Source organism: Eutrigla gurnardus (genome assembly GCF_963514095.1).
Source record: "Eutrigla gurnardus genome assembly, chromosome: 11".
Classification (NCBI taxonomy): domain Eukaryota; kingdom Metazoa; phylum Chordata; class Actinopteri; order Perciformes; family Triglidae; genus Eutrigla; species Eutrigla gurnardus.
This window is the reverse complement of record NC_139925.1, coordinates 16,290,231-16,309,966: the sequence shown is the minus strand read 5'-3', so window position 1 is coordinate 16,309,966 and position 19,736 is coordinate 16,290,231. Positions and strand designations below refer to the sequence as shown.

The 19,736-nt window shown below is 42.5% G+C and overlaps 1 protein-coding gene across 2 annotated transcripts in view; it reads right to left on the bottom strand.

The window, feature by feature from the left end:
- hectd2 (HECT domain containing 2) overlaps positions 1-19,160 on the bottom strand; it is a 36,181-nt gene extending 17,021 nt beyond the window's left edge. The window contains exons 1-14 of one of the 2 annotated variants that reach the window (XM_084020527.1): positions 18,670-19,160; positions 14,630-14,771; positions 10,522-10,660; positions 10,277-10,379; positions 9,989-10,078; positions 9,266-9,330; positions 9,042-9,087; positions 7,286-7,395; positions 6,037-6,185; positions 5,808-5,931; positions 5,219-5,315; positions 4,826-4,933; positions 3,960-4,092; positions 1,001-1,089 (exon numbers count right to left, since the gene is read on the bottom strand). In XM_084020527.1, coding sequence (XP_083876653.1) covers positions 1,001-1,089; positions 3,960-4,092; positions 4,826-4,933; positions 5,219-5,315; positions 5,808-5,931; positions 6,037-6,185; positions 7,286-7,395; positions 9,042-9,087; positions 9,266-9,330; positions 9,989-10,078; positions 10,277-10,379; positions 10,522-10,660; positions 14,630-14,771; positions 18,670-18,753 — 1,479 coding nt within the window. In that variant the 5' untranslated portion in view covers positions 18,754-19,160. Of the gene's footprint in view, positions 1-1,000; positions 1,090-3,959; positions 4,093-4,825; positions 4,934-5,218; positions 5,316-5,807; positions 5,932-6,036; positions 6,186-7,285; positions 7,396-9,041; positions 9,088-9,265; positions 9,331-9,988; positions 10,079-10,276; positions 10,380-10,521; positions 10,661-14,629; positions 14,772-15,312; positions 15,344-18,669 lie in introns of those variants that run through there. The other variant, XM_084020528.1, reaches the window with a different exon arrangement.
- Positions 19,161-19,736: the final 576 nt, after the last annotated feature.

The window sequence follows — 19,736 nt, the reverse complement described above, 5'->3', positions numbered from 1 at the left end:
TCCTGAAAAAGCAAAATTGGCTAAACATATTAGTAGAATATAAACACAATTTAAGGACACAAGGTTACTTTGAAATTCTCCTTTCATATGTTGTACATTTCAAATTAGTAATATAGACCTCAGATAGTGAATGTGCATGCTATTTGGGCTGCCGGTTGGAGTACTGGCCCTGTTCTTATTCCAACTCATACACTTCCGAAGCTGCTGGACTCAACTTCAAAATATAGACAAGAGTCAAAAGAAGTGAAACTTGAGAAACAGCTGGAGCCCTGGTACACTGGTAAACTGAATAACACAAATAAACGCCAAGTCGGTTAGTGGTGTCAGCTAGTGTGGCCAATCATCTGTACAGTCAGTGCACTGGCTGTCTGTAATAAAAACAACTATCTAAAGCTGTTTGTTCAACAAAACAAACCGAAACTCAGTCAGGCTTGAAAAATGTTTTTGATATATTTGTTATTCAAAAGTTCATGAGCGTGAAATCAATGAGGCGGTTTTATTTTGTAAACTTTTTTACTCTGTGTTGAAAAAAAAGATTTGTTTAGTTTGAGATATCTGTTCAGTGTGCAGATTTATAGCCTGAAAACACACATTAAAGTATCTTTCTCCTCTGTGGTTTAAAATAGAGTGTTATAGTATGTGGGAGAGGGAGGGGGAGTAAAAGAGAATAGTGTGTATATGTGCGTGTGTGTGTGTGTGTGTGTGTGTTCATGTGAATAACCCCAAAACACTCCATAATTTTATCTTGGAGACATAACAGCTACAACCAGAGGCTATGAAACCACTGGAGAACTATGAATATAATGGAAGAACATTCACATGTTAATGTGGTCTGTTTTTGCAGACGTTAAACAAGCTGTTCTTGAAGAAAAACAATTGTACAAACAAACTAAATATATAACCTTAACATACAACTATGGATGAAAAAGTACTCTTCTCCATTGTATAAAGACCATACCACCTGCCTTTAAAAACGTTTCATTTCTTTTAAAAAGGATACAGTCCCGACCAACTGGAACTCAGAATAGTTGTCACACTTCCAACTGCTGAACCAATGGCAGCGCGAGTCCTTCATGTAGGTGAACATTCCTGAAAAATTTAATTAGGTTTAGCACATTTCTAGCAGTTGATAAATCAATAAAACCTGACAAGGGAAGGAGGGGAGGGAATATAAGGCAAGGATCAATCACACACAGCAACAACAGATGATTTACTGTACATTTTCGGCCCTGAATTCCATAAAACATGCATCAGTAAATACCATGCTTAAGAAAGTGTTGTCTTTCTTTGTTTCATGGATTAAACAGAGTGCAGGCTGCAGAGTGTGCTTACGCCTGCAGCCACCAGCAGACCATGTCAGTCTCCAGGTCTTCAGACCACTATGGAAACGCAGACAACACTTGGCTGAAAGGACCTTTCATTTCCCTGAAAAAGTAGTCCCAGGACTAAAATGAATAGGAACTTCTGGTGGCTTATGTTCACCAGCTAGTCTCGAAATGTGTCGGTCTGCTGTTTCTGCTGCCTGCTGAGCAGGTGGTGAACGGTGGCTTTTTACATCTTTTTCTCTGAAAACGATGCAGGACTGGGCCAGAGAGATTAATAATGAAACTCCCTAAATTAGACTCACTACGAAGCTCTTTAAAGTCAAGATTTCACTTTGAATGACATGAAACCTGCGCGGTCTCAGATGGGTTTTTTTCTGCTTCAGTCGAACAATAAATCACCTGACACCCATGAGCATCAGAGCAATAAAGAAAGCACGGTGAGGTAGTCAAATAGAATAAACTCCATAGAATCGTGAATCACCGCTGAAGCTTTTCCAGCTCTGACTGAGAGGAACAGCAGCAGTCTGTTCTGAGCCGAGAGACGCATCTGGAGCACTCACATCTCCGTACACCAGAACCTGACACTGCCTCATAAAAGAGCCTGTATGTGTGTGCATGTGTGTGTGTGTGTGTGTGTGTTTGTGTGTACACCTGCCTATGTGTGGCTTAGTGTGTTTGTGTGTGTGTGTGTGTGTGTGTACACCTGCCTATGTGCTGTTTAGTTTGTGTGTGTGCGTGTGTGTGTGTGTGTGTGTGTGTGTGTGTGTGAGGCAGCGCCGGGGCTTTCCCTGCGCTGCTAATGAGGAGAACACAGCTTTCATTGAGTGTGTTGCTTTGGGCCGACGTCCCCTGGCACCAAAAACACAGACGACCGCGGAAAGATGGAAAGAGGATGGAAAGAACAACTCAACCAGAGGATAGAGAGACACAGATAGAAAGTAGGAAAGAGAGAGAGAGAGAGAGAGAGAGAGAGAGAGAGAGGAGAAGGCAGATTCAGATGTACAGAGGTTTGCTCGGTTTCCAAGTATTATTATTTTTTTACGTCGATTCCAATGAACCCGTGTAGAGAAAGGTGGAGTTGAAACAGCAAATCTTGGAGTAAATTCTAAATCAATACTGTAAAAGGGTGTTTTTATTCTCACATGACGTGAGAATGTTTCTGGTGGTTAAAGAATATATTGGAGCAACAGTGATGGAAACACTTGTTAAATAAAGAAGGAGAAAGTTGTTCATTCACATTTACTCACATTTCATATAAATTCAACTTGGATTTGGAATTAAATAATGTCTGTCAATCACCAGATATCTATGCTGCGTTTCCAACCGTCAACATTGTTGCGTTGCCTCACATTAAGCCATGTTCATTATCGGCAGAATCATTCTTTTTAAAAAATCTAAAATTGGAATTGGCCAAGAAAATTGCGATCGGGGCATCTGTAGCCGAAACCTAACCAAACCTCAAACAGAGGGTTCACATCCCAAAAACGTATTTATCTTCCAACAGCGGGCTGTTACAGCTTTGGCACTGACCAACAATATTGTCAGTTGAGAAACACGTCTATTCTGTGGGCTGTTCCAGTTGGCATCAACAAACCTGTGTCGTCATTTGATTTGGAGGTCTTGTCGTGCTCAACTTGCTTCTTTGATTTGATCAACCACATATGAATTACACAATAAAAAGCCACAGCTATTTCAGAGTCCGTGTTCAATCTGAAACTATATATGTGTTTTTTATAGATTTACTCTTCAGTAAGCACCAATGGGCTTGAGGCTGGGAGCCGCAAAGTAGGGATTAGTCATAAAGTATTGGGAGACGGACATATTTTTGGTTTTGGTCTCCAGAGTTATACCAGTGCTGTAATGTTTAGGTAGAAGCACGGCTGGACAACCAGGATATAATGGATTTCAGTGGCGACCCAGAGTAAATCCAACGGTTGCTTGGAACACGCTGAATATATGGTTCTATGAAGAAAATGTGGATTGTGACTGAGATGAGATTTCTCAGGACTGTTTGACAATTTTCAACTCTACAGGAGGCAAATTTCATACTTGAAAAATCCATTTTTGGTGGACTGTTCCTTAAAAATGGCAGGATTTGAGAGGATCAAAGACAAAGGTTCTTGAGAAAAAGAGTGAAAAGAGACAAGGGCACACAAACAAAGCGACAGAGATATGGAGCTAATTAGAGTCAGGCCGTCAGTAGAGACAGGAGAGTAAAGTGAAAAGAGAAACAGACGGAGAGAGAAGAAGATAGTCATAACAAGAGCCGCTCCAGTCTGAAACCAGTTTGTTGCTGATTTTCCAAAACCAACACTGACCGCTTTTCTCAGCCATCTGACACTTATTGCTGCAGCGTTTTCACCGACTCGACAACTCAGAAAAGCTTGTCCACCGAGACCTCCATCTGATAAGCATTTACTCTCCATTTTTATCCAATAAAGATCTAATTCTCTCTCCACTTGTCTACAATAAAGTATGGCTTCACTTTCCACCGACTTGGCATCAAACTAAATATCCCACCAGATTATTAGTGTTATCTGGTGTTCTCAGTTGAATGATCTCAGCTTTTCCATTTTCTTGTTTCACACTAAAAGGCTGTTTCATGGACGTAGTTTAAGACCTCCGAAGTCTCACCATAGTCTGTGTGGAAGATCTGTCGGACCAGCAGCAGGAACCACTCCTTGGTCAGGCCACCCATGTCTAGCCCCGCCTCCCCGACAAACGTCACCCGCAGCTTCTTCTTCAGGTCACACCGCTTCCTCGTCAACTACAGACGGAGGAGGAGACGCAACGTATACATCAGACTTATTTCAAAGTAAACGTTAAGTTTTAGTGTTGTTTTTTATGTTGGTTTGTATACACACAGTTGTGAAAGCAGTAGTTTCACCCTTTACTAACATTAAAAAAAAAATGTTTCATTCATATGTGAAAATGAAATTATCCTTTTAGGACCACATCTCAAAGTGAAGCCATTTTGGCTGAATCTTACTTAGATGTGAGGGTTCACATGAGATCTACGGTTAGGTTCAGGTTGACCCATGGCTGTGGATCTATATCTATGGTTCTGTATTTTCACCTCCAAAACACGTTTTCCAAAAATATATTTTTGTCATCAAAAGGAAATAATTTAACTTATAGTTATTTAGTCAATCATGGCACTGGACCAGCTGATTGGCTGTTAATAAAACAATGTTGTGCATGATCACAGAGCTCAAGGTAAATATAAAAGTATTTCAAATCTACATATCATGTGACCCTGAGTATCAAACAAGCTAATTGGAGAGGCGAGTTCGAATAGAAAATAAGTTAGTAGAAGTTTAAATCACATCACCATGATGCAGGTCTCTTATTAACACCTGTGCACATCTGCTGACATTCGCCTCCAGAGACAGGATTAACTCCCTGGTGTTCTCAGACACAAAATAATTAACGCTCTGAGGAGGAAACACGACTCAAACCTGTTCATTATTGTGTGTGTGTGTGTGTGTGTGTGTACTCACCTCATCCAGTGAGTCGCTGAGAAGTTGTGCTCGTCGTACTTTAATGTTGAGGAACAGAAGGTTCATGTCCACTCTCTGCCTGCGAGAAACCTTATTGACCAGGCTTTGCTGTGAAACGCCAACATAATTCAAGCGTGAAGATGTGCATGTGCTACCTGAGTACATCCTCATATACACATTCTGCTACTTGTTAAGGACCAACGGACAGTGAAGCCCTCATTTTTCAAAAGGGAGTTTTAGAGTTAAGGCCGGAATTAGATTACGGTTAAGGTTTGAGGCTTGCATGTATTATGTAAATGATGTTCCCCGCAAGTAAATAAGTACAAAGAAGTTCCCATATGTGTGTGTGTGTGTGTGTGTGTGTGTGTGTGCGTGTGTGTGTGCACGTCTCACCCTTGCCTGACTGATCATCTGTTGCTCAGAGTCTTTCTGGATGATGGCTTTCTTCACCGCTGTGGAAAGGATGAAGGGGAACTGACAGAAGGAAAACCTGAACAAGGACAAGAAGAAATGTGAAAAGCTCATCACCCTGAAGGACAAAAACACTTCACTCCTGACCAACTCTCTTGGGTTTTTAAAATCACAGACTTCGCCCTAATGAGCAGCCTGTGAAATCGACACCCTCCGAGGCCGAAAATGAGCAGAATCCCCCATCACACCAGCCAGGGACTTTTCAGAACCGAACGTTTGAACTGTAAACTCTGGATCTTTTTCCTTTATCAGACGTTAACGAGCCACAACGACGCGTCAAACAGACTTCACGGCTTCGGGAAGCTTTTCCATGACTCTGGATAGACTGCAGCTGTGGGAACGTTACTTTGTCTCTGCACAGAGGGAGACACTCGGTCGGACTTCCAGAAATTCAGACCAAGATAACATCACTCTTGGTCATTCTTTTGTCAATGAAGCATAAATTGCTTTTACTTTGGTATGAGAGCGGGTTTAACTGGATAGACAACGAGATGGGCGGACTATATCTGACCTATTTGAGTTGCCGTAGTTCTGCCAGGTCCTGTACTCCTCCATGAAGTCTATGTGCTCCAGAGTGATGTTGTAGAAGTCAGTGAAAGGCATGATGGGAGTAGAGGAGACACTGTTGGCTGCATCTGAGGACGGGAAAGGAAGGAAGGAAGTCAGATGTCATCAAAATCAGCTGTGTGTGTGTGTGTGTACACCTGCCTATGTGTGGCTAAGTATGTTTTGACACTCACTGAAAAGGCTGAGCACTTTGGTGGCAGAGGGAATCCACCAGGAGCACTTGGCCAGAGGAGGAAGTTCGTCTGGTTCTGCAGGAAACAAACGGTTGGAGATGAACTGCAGGAGGCGCTCTACCAGCTGCTTGAAACGCCTTGTCGACAGCCTGACACACACACACACACACACACACACACACACACACACGGTTAGTATTGGTTAACATCAGCAGTTTGGCAGAGTCAAATCTGCACAAGCTGCACATATACCCTGAAATATACACACATGCACAAAAATAGACACTTCAAGGGAGAAAAATAGTAGTGTTGGATGGAGAGATTTGGGCTTTTTGGATATAAGCAGATCCAAGCAGAACTTGTAATTTAAAGCAGCTCCCTTTAAATCATCCCCACATACAGGATGCATTCTCCAGGGCTCCTGCATCAGGCTGAGAGAGGCTCGCAGAAGCCGTCTTTCATTGTAATTGCAAGCCGTGTGTCAAGTTTTAAAAGCTTTTAGATTTGATCAAACGGGCTGTTAGGGAGTTATGTTTCCCAAAACACAGACATAACATGATACATCTGCATTGAGACACTGTTGCAGAGTTATAATGCAGAGATGGTTCATTTTAATCTGACTTGACATCAGTTTATGATGCTTACATTTTAATCAAATATGTTTGATTGTGTTTTAAGATGTGTGGGATGGGATGTGTCTGCATGCAACACATCCCCTTCCTCCGATCAGAAAGGGAAAACAAAGAAGGACAAATTGTTTGCTAAAAAGAATTTGAGGTTTGTACCAGATGACGAGAGATTCATCAAAGCGTGAAGCTGTTTGAGGAAAGTATATCTACTTAGATATGGAAACACTTTATTTTCATCTCCATCAATCACCAGCTAACCCTGCTGCAAAGACCAGATGACAAGACCCTAATCCACCGACACGCCAAACGTTATTTACAATCCTCAAATCACATACTACCCTTAGAAGGCTTTCAGAGTCTATATGTGGACTCAGTTTGGTCAAGAAAATTGTAATTTAATACAGCAGCAATGCAAATACAAAGATAAAGCAAATACACTTTTGCTTTCAATAAGTTGATAGAAATACAAGTAAAGAAGGGAAGAGTATGACGTTCCATTGAGAGAAAGACAAATAAACATACAGAAATTGAAGGAGCGAGAGAGAGAGAGAGAGCGAGAGAGAGAGAGAGAGAGAGGTTGGCTGAAAACAAACATTAAAGGTTGAAACATTCAGACTTACTTTTTTAGCCAATGAACCAGGAAGTGGTGGTCGGCCTCAGACAGAGCTGCGATCTGCCTCAGCAGGTGAGCGTAGATCACATAGGTGCTGGTGTTCGAATACTGGGGGTTCTACACACACACACACACACACACACACACACACAATTAATACTATACTCAAAACTCCAGGGTTTTCAATGTGCTTGCTCCCACATTTCAAAATGTATTGATTAGGGGTATTTGGGGTAGTTTATTATGTTATTGATATCAAGTTAATAGTTCAGCTCTGGGAATGTGGTCACATCTCTAAAAAACATCTGATGGGTAAAAAAAAAAGGCACTCAAATAATCAGAAAACAATCTGGAGAAAACTGGGACACAATGAACAGTGAATGGACATTAACTAATGTTGTCACCACCTGGTTTATGACTTTAGGATCATGGAAGGAGTCCATTAAAAGAAAATCTCTGGTTGGGTTCTTCGGACTCAAGTTGGATATAAATGGCAGTTGTTGTGTTTATTGTTACCGTTTATATGTGAGAACACAATGTTCCGTCCATTAGATGGTTGTTTGGATGCCATATGACTAACAACAAATGACATAATAAGTGAGACGAACCCAAAGGTCCATTTAGTCTTTGCAGGGTTTTAACACACAGAAGGAGGGGGGAGAGAGAGAGAGAGAGAGAGAGAGAGAGAGAGAGAGAGAGAGAGAGAGAGAGAGAGAAGGGTTGGATGTGTAGCTGCAGAGCCTATAAAGGAGTCGTCATCAGACAGGAAACCAGCAGTCCTCAACTCCAACATGACCTCACCCAGTCCCACTGTGTGTGTGTGTGTGTGTGTGTGGTTGTGTGTGTGTGTGGTTGTGTTCTCATGAGAGCTGGAAGATGAGGCGAGTCCTCAAAGTCAAATGGGACAGAATCAGACATTTGGTGTGTGTGTGTGTGTGTGTGTGTGTGTGTGTGTGCGTTGATGGAGCATGGAACCACAGTGAAACTACTGTGGATTCCTGTCTTTATCTGATTCTATTCCCCCAAACCATATATGGAAATCAGACTGGATAGAGACAGAGAGAGGGTGAGGGGGGGGGATCAGAAATAGGATCAAACCAGATAAAAAGCACCAAAGAAAGGAAACCAAACAAACAGAAGAAGACAGAAATGGAAGACAGAATAAGAAAGAGACAGAGAGATGTGAGTGAAAGATTTCTCTGATGAGAAAAGAAAAAAAGGTTTGGGATATCCTGAGCCGACCTGCAGTATCAGGATCAGGAGGGATGATGTTTATGGATTAGAATCAGCTGTGTGAACTTAATCCAATTGTGATCCTGTTTATTGAAGCCCTGTGTGTTCCCCAGCATGATCTCGTGAACCACAGCTGCAAAGGAACCCCAGCCAATAGTTTCATGATATCGATTATTGACGGCGTGCATCTGTCTCCAACACAGGGCTGGGTATATACTGGAAGATTGTGTTTCTTTTTGTTTGGATATAAATACCACAGTTTTCTAACTTTTGAATTAAACGGCTGTTTTCATTTCTTGATTTAACCTGAAAGAACGAACCATCAGAAAATAAGAGCTGAGTTCATTTGAAAGTCCCGCTGACAATTGTAACGACACTGATGATTATAGAAACCAGCCTAGGATCCAACGTTTTTTGAACCAACAATCCAATAACTCTTTATTCATTATTTCTGTACTTTTTCCGCCTCCCCACCTTTTATTGCTACATAACAGAACAACCTTTGACCTGGAACGTCGTTTCAGTCTCACCTGAACAAGAATGAAATAAGCTCGCAGGTCATCTTTTGTCCGAGGCCTGAAAACACAAACCACAATCTGTCACACAAAAGAAACAACTGCAACACAACAGAGCGCAACAAAACCAAAACCTAGCTGCGACTTAGTGCTGAGAAGGTCTGAACAGTCGAAGCTGAACGAGCTCCAACAGACAATAACATTAAGTAAATGGATGACACCAATATAAGAGTTCTCACCCTTTCCACTCCCTCAGCAGGCTGTTGATGATCCCTTTCAACGCCGACTTCTGGATGTCCGGAGGCTAAACACACACACACACACACACACACACGCACACACATACGCACACGCACACGCACACACACACCAAAACATATTCAACATCCAAAACAGAACAAATTCGAAGGTTGAGTCAACATTCCTGAATGTCAGAGACCCACAAAAAGAAACGGAGACGCTGGCTGCCGTATTTATCTAACCTCTGCTGACCGAGAGAGGTCACTTAGGAACACAGAAGTGTTTACGAGGAAAGCTTGAAGCGCTTCATGTTTGAAAAGATCCTCCATGGTTTTTTTTACGTTCACTGTCTGACCTGGATTCAGGATTTTTGACCTGAATCCAGGTCAAATATTCTCCTAAAGAGTGTTTCTGGATGTCATAATAAGCATCACCTGGCTGCTCATCAAGTCAGTAAGATTATATGTAAACTTAAATAGATGCTACAAACTCTATAAACCATTTCAGACTTCTGTCATGATGAAATGACAGAAAATCATTTATTTGCGATGTCATGGAGATGTCCGATCATCGATGGAGTGAATAAGTGGGACTTTGACTTGCTGAACGGGATCCTATCAAAAAGTGGGTGGTCAATGTTGATGACAGCATCAAACAAGGTGAACAGATCTAGAAGCAGTTTGGTGGCGACCTTCTACGTGTTTGTAGGTGCGGATGCTTACTGTGCTGAGCAGTGCGTCGTATACAGCGTTGACAAACTTGGCGTTGACCCCGGAGTCGTCTATAGTGTTAAATGATCCATTCGCCTCTCGCTGGGACGGGACAGACGAGGACGGAGAGAAAGGGATGGAGAGAGCATGAGAAAACACAGGAGAGAAGAAATAAATCCTTTTCCATTGTAAAAAAAAAACAAAAAAAGGTTACGGCGTCTGGTGAAATGTTTAACAGCATCTAAAAGCGTTTTCTCACAACAGGCATCCGGCTGAGAGCCAGACTTTTATGTGTTCTACCTTGAAGGCAGCGTTGATTTCTATGAAGGAGTCGAAGGTGGTCAGGTAAAAGCCCCGGACCTCCCTCCAGTCGCCTGATTGGACGGCACGCTCCATGTCCTCCCTGGGAACACAACCACACACGTTAATGCTGACGACACCAAAACGCATTAGTGTTTGTTGAGTGTGTTTTGAGCACCAAAATTGAGGTTTATGAGGAGAAGAGTCTTTAAAGTTCTGGGTCGTGTCCAGGGACTAACACTCACTGGAACTCCTTGGTGGTCTTGTTACGCAGGGGGATGATGGGGTCGCAGGGGAACGGAGCTTTGACCTCTGGAGGGAGAGTGTCAATGGAAAGCCGCTGCTTCTGGCGAACATCGCTGCAGATCGGAGGCAGCTCTCTCCCTTGGTGAGAAAAACACAGGCAGGCGATAAGCCGCCATTTACTATGGAGCAGCGGAGTAGAAGCTTCAACAATCCAATTATGACTTTGACAGTTTCACTCAAAAGCAGTCATGTGCACAAAATATAGTTATTATCAGTGTTGATTGATTTAAATACCTCTTTGAATATATAATTATTAAAAAATAAAAATAAAATGCATTAAATTAAAATACTGTGTTAAAATAGTGTTATTGGACTAAGAATTTCTCAACACAAACACACAACACAAATGCAGGAACTAACCACGAGCCTCAGTCTGTGTGTAATCATGGAGGGCCGGCTGCTTACGTGACCACAATGTAAACGTATACAAACACTCAGAAACACACACATGCAAACGTATGTTCACCCATCCTCCCACACTCCTGACCACCCATTCATTCTGTAATTAGCCCCCTATTGTCTCCGTCTCCACAGCAACAAAAGTCTCCAGCAGGCCTGCCCAGGTGCATTATGGGTGCTCACTTTGCAGTCATGGACAGCTTGTACAAGCGGAAGATAAAAGGGACACAGGTACAGACGGATATACAATGTGAGCAGGTGGAGGCTGGCGCGACAAAAACAATACGGGTCTTTGGTCTTTGGTTGATTGATGTGAATCCAATTAGGGTGTTTTATTCTATAATTTACTCAAACAAGATTTGTATGTCACAACTTCCTAAAAAAATACGCTCGTGGGAATGTCTACTTTCTGTTCCTGGGTGGAGAAAACAGCAAGATTCATCCTCTGGGGATCATGACTATCCACTCGACATTTCTATCAATCTAGCTATTGGCTTTCAATATACCATGAATCTAAGTGCTTGTTGTGGGGGGGAAAAAAATCGAAATCACTGTGAATCGTGTCTATGAGTTTAACTGATGGAAGCTGATAATGGATGTTGCCATATTAGGCAATGCCTCCTACAGGACAAAAGAGCGAAAAATGGAGAAGATGAAAGGAGGAACAAGGAGAAAAACATTTTCTTGTGTCCTCTCTCCTCCTCCTTCACTTCTTCATAATTACCCCTGCTTTGTTAGCTTGTGCGTCACCCAATTTAGTCCTGACAGCGACAAGTATCGGTCGTCATGACACCCTTTAATCAGTCACCTTCAAGACCTCTGAGGACCCCCCCCTCCCCTCCCCTCCTCTCCGTCATAAAAGTTCACTTTAACAAAGCCTTTGCTGTCTTTAGACGAGAGAGATGAGGACAGCCTTGTTATCTCTCTCAAGTACCATCAAGTGCTGCGCGTTAATTATTGTTTTCCTGCTGATATTGATGAATGAAGCGCTCCACAATCATCAGACTGAAAATGGGCTTTTAACCACGGTCACCCAGCAACAACTTAATTACAAGAAATCAATTTAATTAAGGAACAGTTCACAGTTAAGGTTGAGCACTTACAAATAGAGTGGTCCTTAGTTCATTGGGGTTACTTGTATTCACACTATTTTAACCCATTTACACCTGGCATTAAAATGTGAACTGTATCCCCATAGGTTATCTGGATAGCTATCATCACAGTTGTTCTTAAAACCTCATCCTGTTTTTATTTGAGCGTGGAGGAGGAAAACGATGTCTAAAGGATGACAAAACCAAGAGCATGGCGGTAGATGACCTTCAAATGTGCCAGAAGCTTTTTAGGAATAAGAGAGAAAACAATTTTATACAAACCATTTCTGACATTTTCCTCTCTGTATGCAGCCACTATATCCTGCTGCAATGCCCCAGTTTTCCTGCTGGGATCAATTAAGTTTTTAATATTTAACCATAACAAGCCTGACTTTGATGCCAGCATTTCCAGAAAAGGTGTCACCGTTTGATCCTGAAATGAAACTCAGATGGATCTCTGCTCAGCTCAGCCCCGGCACACAGAACCATATTTGACAATATTAAAAGGAAATACAAACCTCCTGTAATACTTTACAGATGAAAAAGCAAATTGTGGTGATTATCCAGCAGGCCGGATGGCTGTAACAGGCCCGAGGAATGCTACACTATCTTATGTGTGTGTGTGTGTGTGTTGAGTGTTTTCACTTTCATATGGTTTTCATTTGGGGCGGAGGTTTGCATAATTATTCTGGCATCAGTAGCCGTGGTGACAAAGAAGGCTGGTGAGCTCTCGGCTGGGTCTGCGTTCTCACGGCAGTCAGAAATAACCTCCTCGCCATTAACGGGAGGCAACATTCACCTTTTATATCAACAATACAGAACAACTTTTCTTTACTGTGTCGCTGTGATATCATTTCATTAGTGATATTTTGGATTTCCCTACGTTTCCTTCACTAATGCGTTATGCTCTCCAGTGAAACTGAGCAGAAAGAACACCCAAACACCTTTCAACTGCGTATGTGAAATTTCTTCTTGAGCGACGACGTTAAAATGGCAGGAAATCAAGAAAGCTTCAGCTGAGACCTGAATCGCCCAATGAAAATGTCCGTTACTATGTAATTAGAAGTGTGATCCTATGATTTTCTGCATACTGCGAGATTCTTTAAATGCACGTTCACCAACTGGAAAACATGGACGGCTTTTCTCCGTCTTCTTTTTCTGCCTGTCCTGAAGACCTTCCATTTTGGAGACGCGAGTTGCTGCTCCGATGTTGTTGCTAGCAGCTCAACATAAACAGAGTTTGAGCCCATACATCAAGCGTGCTGTAAACAGAGGAAGCAACGCATGATTACGTCCTGGATGAGACGGAGACCGCGGTGAGAACAAAGACAGCGAACACACTGCAGCCACATTCAAACGTTCGCTTTGAAACCGAGGCAAGTAAAGAAAGTGCTGATGTAGCAACTTGAGTGTGTGGGTTAAATTCAACGTCACATGTTATATGGCAAACGTGTAATTAGCGTGTATATGCAGGGTTTTCGAACGCGGAAAAACGAAACTAAAATAGGTGATGACTCCTTTTCCACTGCCAGTACATGAGTGTGCTTTTCTGTTCATGAGTGTCTCATTTGATGTCACCGACACAGAGAACAGGGAGAATATTACGGTGGTTACTTCTTCTTTTTATTAACTTTGCTTTTAACTTTACTTATTCAGTCTCTGTGCCAACTTATTCGGAATGATATCCGAGCGCTGCTTGAACGGAAACGGACGGAATTTGCGGAGCCAAATAAATTGCTGTAAATGGGGCGATTAGCGCGTCCACCTGGGTGTCATGTTTCCATTGCCGCAGAGCAGGAACAGATAAATACTCGTGGCTCCTGCAGCCTTTTGTCCCGGAATGAATGCTGATTGCAACCGTTCCCAATAAAGACAAAAGCCAGATGTTAGTGTGTGTTGATGTTTTCTTTTGTTCAGTGGAAAACAGATTTAGAATAAGTGATGAAAAAGTCACCTTGTATTTTAGTAATATTAGTGGTTTAGTGGACAGATTGTGTGTTGCAGGATGAAGCCTTCATCGGAGCATTTTTGAGATCCAAAAGACCGAAACTAAATTAAACCAGTAAAAATGATGAAGACATGAGATTTTTGTTCCCCCCTCAAATCTGATTTTGTGAAAACTCAATGAACTGAGGTTCTCTTGTTCCCTCACATGAACGTGTTACTGTTACAGTCGCAGCCACACCAATACACACAATACTGGTCCAGGCAACTTTCAAATATGCAGCGAGTCCCATATTTAGTTTGAACAGGCATTAGGCCTACTTTTTGTGATTATTTTGTGTTTGTGCTTGTTTCAAGACGTTTTCCGGACATTTGTTTCATTTGTTTTGTGGACCGAGGGGAGAGATTTCACCTCATTGGCAGACTTTTTTTTTCCACAGCCAGCTACAGTCTAGAAAGGCGAATGTGAGAATAAGACATTTTGGGTTGATTTTTGATAAACAAATTCCCCGTGATTCTAGTAACCAAGTAATGTGAAAATTATTTATTTGAAAAAGGAAAAAAACCCAAAATGATGTGCCTCACCAGTACATCAGGTTTTACATGAACTCACCGTGTCTGAGCCACTGGGTGCTGGTCAGGGTGCCCGTCATGCCGCCAGCAAAGCCCCGCCCCCCTGCGTCCCTCCTCTGGCTCAGTGTGGAGATGAAGGTGCTCAGAGACGGAATCGGCTGCTTGGCTCCTCGCCCAAAAACCTGGAGTGGAAAGATGGCATCATCACCATGAGCAACAGAGAAGAATTTTGGCTGAGGTGTCATTGGAGATATTCTGAGGAAAATGTTATGCACTGCTGCAATTTAGTCAACAATTGATGACGTTTATTCTATGATAAACCAATATCAATCATAAATAAATCACATCTGCCAATATTGTTTATAGAAATGAATACATAATATTAAAACCTACCTCTAAAGAAACTACGGTGACTGAAGCCACATGTTAGGAGCTCAAATACAATTTTAGAAACTGGAGCTTAGAATATCCAACATTTTGCATCGTATAAATGGCAATATAAAGAGACGTGTCAGAACATCAATGTTAATTTGTAAAGGCATTCTTTCTCTTCTAAATATGAATATATAAACCAAGTCGCTACCATTTTTCATGTCTGACAAAATTAGTAAACAAGTTTTCTAATAAGCTCTCGGCATTCTCAGAATGGCAACAGGACAATGAGAATATAATAAAAACGGACCTGATAACATTTACCACACATTCCCTCAATTCATTAATTACCTTCTGATCTTTTGCTATTTCAGACAAGGTTTCGGCAAGCTGCAGAAGAACCACCGGTCCAGGCAGAGGAAGACACGAAGAAGAGAGGAATGAGAGGAGAAATTACAAGACAAAAAGGTGAAAGAAAAGAAAGAAAAAAAGGGAGCAAGAGGACAGGAAGCTGGGGAAGAAAAATCCATAGAGACTCAAGGATACAAGAGGGAGGGAAGAGGAGTGATGAGAGGTGGAAGAAGAAGAGGCTCAACAGATGCACAGCAGCCGGACCTGACAGCAGCAAACACACACACACACACACACACACATATGCACACACGCACACACGCACACACACACACACACACACACACACACACACACACACACACACACACACACACACACACACACACACACACACAGCAGTGATGTGTTCAGGGGCCGCAGAACAGAAGAAACAGGAAGACAGTTAATTCGCCATTCAAAATCAACCAGTTACCAAAGAATTGAGACCTTAAGCAAAAATCTGAACCATATCACAGTCTTGGCACAAACACACACACACACACACACACACACAAAAACACACATAGGTTCTACTGTTTCCATGACATTATATTATTTTCTGTCTTGCGCACGGCAACACAGGGAGAGAAAACAAAGGATGGTTTGTCTCCGAAAAACAGCAACAGGTTGTGTTTTTCAGAGTTACGACACAACATACAAACAGGCATGCCACACTATTGCACACATTCATCTTGTGTTCGTGGATGGAAGCTCCATCTTTCTGCGAGATCACTAATAAGATGCAACAGTGAATGCATGAGGCATGAGAAGTCCAAAAAGAGAGCAACATGTTCAACTGGAATAACAGTGCAGTGGTCCATTTATTATGACCCAAGTTTACAAGAAACCTCTCATTAGAGTTTAATATTCCCTTGACTTTTCCTGCTGCCCCATGAGGTTGACATTTTGTTGGTTTTGGGTAAAATGTCTGCACAGGTATTAAAATAACTGCCATGCATTCAGCAGAAACATCAATTTTCCCCTAAGGATGAATTCTCTAGCGCCATCATTAATTCAAATTTCCAATTTTGCAGAAAACTCAACTCAACTGTTCAAATATCGCTGTGAGCATTAGCATGTTGATGTTTAGCATTTATTTTTGAGTCCCTCTGTGCCGACGTGCAGCACCGCGTGGCCGCCAGCATGGCCGCAGCCTTGCTCGTCCAATGCCTGCCTCGCTACGTCCCTGCACCTATAAAAGACGTTTCTGTAATTACACTTCTTTCTCGGTGAAGCCACAGAGCAGCCACATCACACTCCTCACTCTTTCATTATAAACGTCACAGCCCCGCCCACGCCAGCTGATTGACAGGTGATCTCTGGGAAACGTGGAGCTGAGACGCCGCAGTGACGACGGCTGTGCGACAAACACGGAGGCTGCATCCAAATCGGTCGTAGTGTGATATTCATTGAGGAACACAAATGTAGTTTTCCCTCGAGAAAATGATCACAGACTAAAACCTGAGTCGAATCCGACAACTATTAACAGTTTTACCAGCAGGTTTTTTTTTTTTTTTATCTCAGTGAGTCTTGTGATGTCGGTTCTGTCCAACTCCGCTCAGCCAGTCAGTCTGAGAGGAAATGCTGTCATCCAGAGAGAAACCACACCAAGAGGAGCTCCACATCTGACTCCTGCTCACACACTCTACCGTGCAGACCCTCTCCCTCCCTCTCTCTCTCTGTCTCTCAACCAAAAATGTGTGTTAAATCGAAGTCCGTTATCCCTCACCAAGCCATGCTGGTGATGGCCGAGCGACAGCACATTCAGCTCAGTTCTGGCGCCCCGCGACTCTGACTCCTACATGGCTGCCAGATTTGAAAAGGTTAGGTGTTTTTTTGGGTTGAATCAGGTTGAATCAGGCTGAGATATCAGCTGTAATCTGCATGACTTGGGCCAGAGATGACACACAGAACTGCTGATTCTGGAGCATCATTCATAACGAGTCTGGGAATGATTTCGGCAACGACTTTGTTCCAGATTTAAGCCACCGTTGGTCCATTTGGACCTCTGGGTGTGAAAGTGCTCAGAGGTAATACAACCGTGAGGAATCACAGAACCGAACTGAACAAAAGAATGAGGCTGAATTCGAGACACAATTAATGATCCGCAAGGCTGACATCTTGGAGGTCTGGAGAAAATCTCACTGAGAAAAATTGGGCTAATTAGTTTTTTCTGAACCCTGGGGCAGCCTCTTAACACAGCAGCTCTGGTTTGATTTCTGTTCAGGTGAACAAACTTCTTCTTCATTGCACGGCAGCTGTCTTCAATTCTTATATTTTTATTGGTCTGCGATACAATGTCAGCCCACTGTGTCTTGAACCTTTTGTATCCATTTTAGCCTTTGAGCCTGAATTTCCCCAGAGCAGCTAACATGAGCCAGAAGACTTGATCAGGAGGAATCAGGGAGAATCAGTCGGGCCGAAGCCCCAGAGACGCGAGCAGCAGGGAGAGAAACGCATGCAGCCACTTTATGGCATTTCCAGACAACCAGAGTCAGTCTGAGCAATGACAGACTGTTTATTGGTCAGAACCATTTGATCCACACATTCCTCCACTCTGACAGCATGGAGATGACATCAACCAAACCACTCTGCAACCGGTCTGCTCCAGAGTGCCACCGACAACCCAACTTAAAACACAGATAAAACAGTCCGACACTCGGCTCCCTGCTGTGCATTTGAAGACACTGCTGGAGAGCTGAATATGCCAGGAATCATTATGGAAGAGGCACGCGGGCATCACTTTTTCCACAAGGACACAACTACCACTTCTTTTTGTTCATCACTTCATATACAGTGCATGTTAAAGATGAAAGTTAAAAAGATTACCAACAGAATCTGTTGAATATCAGACATGTCATTATAGAAAGATTTGGGATGAAGTGAGGAACAGATGATCCTGTATAACCGTCTCCAATCATGTTTCAACGAGACAAACAATATAACATAAAGACTTTAGGTTCCTGGTATCACACAATATTAATTCATATTTACTCATCTTATATCAAATTAAATCGGATCTGTTTAAAATAAATTGTGGTTTATAAAAGTTTGTATCGTAATGTATTTTTTTGCCTGTTGCACCATGAATCATTTCTGATATTAATTAGTGCCATATATTTAGACAGATATTCTTCCCTTTCTCTTTCAATGGTCTTTTTATTATTTAGACAGATATTCTAATTGATATTTCTAATTTGAAATGAAGAAAAACATATTAATTTATTAGGTTCGTGTTAAAAGAAATACATTTTCTGCACAACAACAGAGAGAAATGAAGATAGAGAGAATTAAGAGAAAGTGCCGTGTTCTTACAGAGGGAGCGGAGCTGTTGTAAATCGGTGGAAGCCTCTCTCTTTCCCTCTCAACTCCTGACAGCGCGAAATGTTCTCCATCCATCCTCTCGGTGTGGAAGAGCAGACAAAAGTTTGTTTTTCCTCTCCTGGAAGCACTCAGTCCTCTACAGCCTCGGTGTTCCTGCTCCTCGGAGGGCTGCACATGTTTTGACCAGCTCGGACCCCGAGGTACCCGCCTGTCTGCTCAGGCTGCGTCGTTTAATCCACATACATCAGGGAGATTCACATCCTAGAAGAAACGGAGTGAAGTCAACCTTCGTCGGACAGGTGGGCTCTCCGTTACGCGCACAGTCGGACGCGTAAACGTCTCCAAAAAGGCTCACGTCAAGTCAACAGAGGAGACCGAAGTTGTGTTCTTTTCAGGGATCAGGGATGCTTCACTGGCCGCTTCTCCTTCTCCTCCTTCTGTCCCTCTCCGCGTCGTCTGTCGGGGAAGCTGCGAGCCTGCGGACCGGCGCCATGTTTGGAGGAGGAGGAGGCGCCTGGAGAGCAGAGCCTGGAGACGGCATCGCCGCGCGCGCGCACACACACACACACACACAGACACGCACATACACACAGACACACACACGCACATACACAGGGGTGGGGGGGTGTAGCGGGAAACAGGAGCATTGGATTCACAATAAAAGAAAGAACGAAAGAAATAATTTTTTGTTTCTTGAAAATGTCAATAAAACCTGTTAAAACACAACTGTAAGGAATAAGTTCAACAACAACAAAATGTGAAAGATCATGAGGCCAAGAAGACAAAATGTAATAGATGCAATATTAGGAATTACAAAAATAAAAAAAGTAAATAAAAGATATGACTTTAACATTGACTTACTAAATGTTTGAGAGTATCTCATCATTTTGACTATCTCTGAATTATGACCTGTAAGCTATCTCTACTAAAGCAGCAAAATATGAGGAGTGGGGATTAGATCATGTCCACTATCTCCTTCTTTTCACTTAAAAGGCAAAACTATGTCAGACCTTAGTAATGAATAGCCTAGTAATGACATAATATTGACTTTAAGGTCC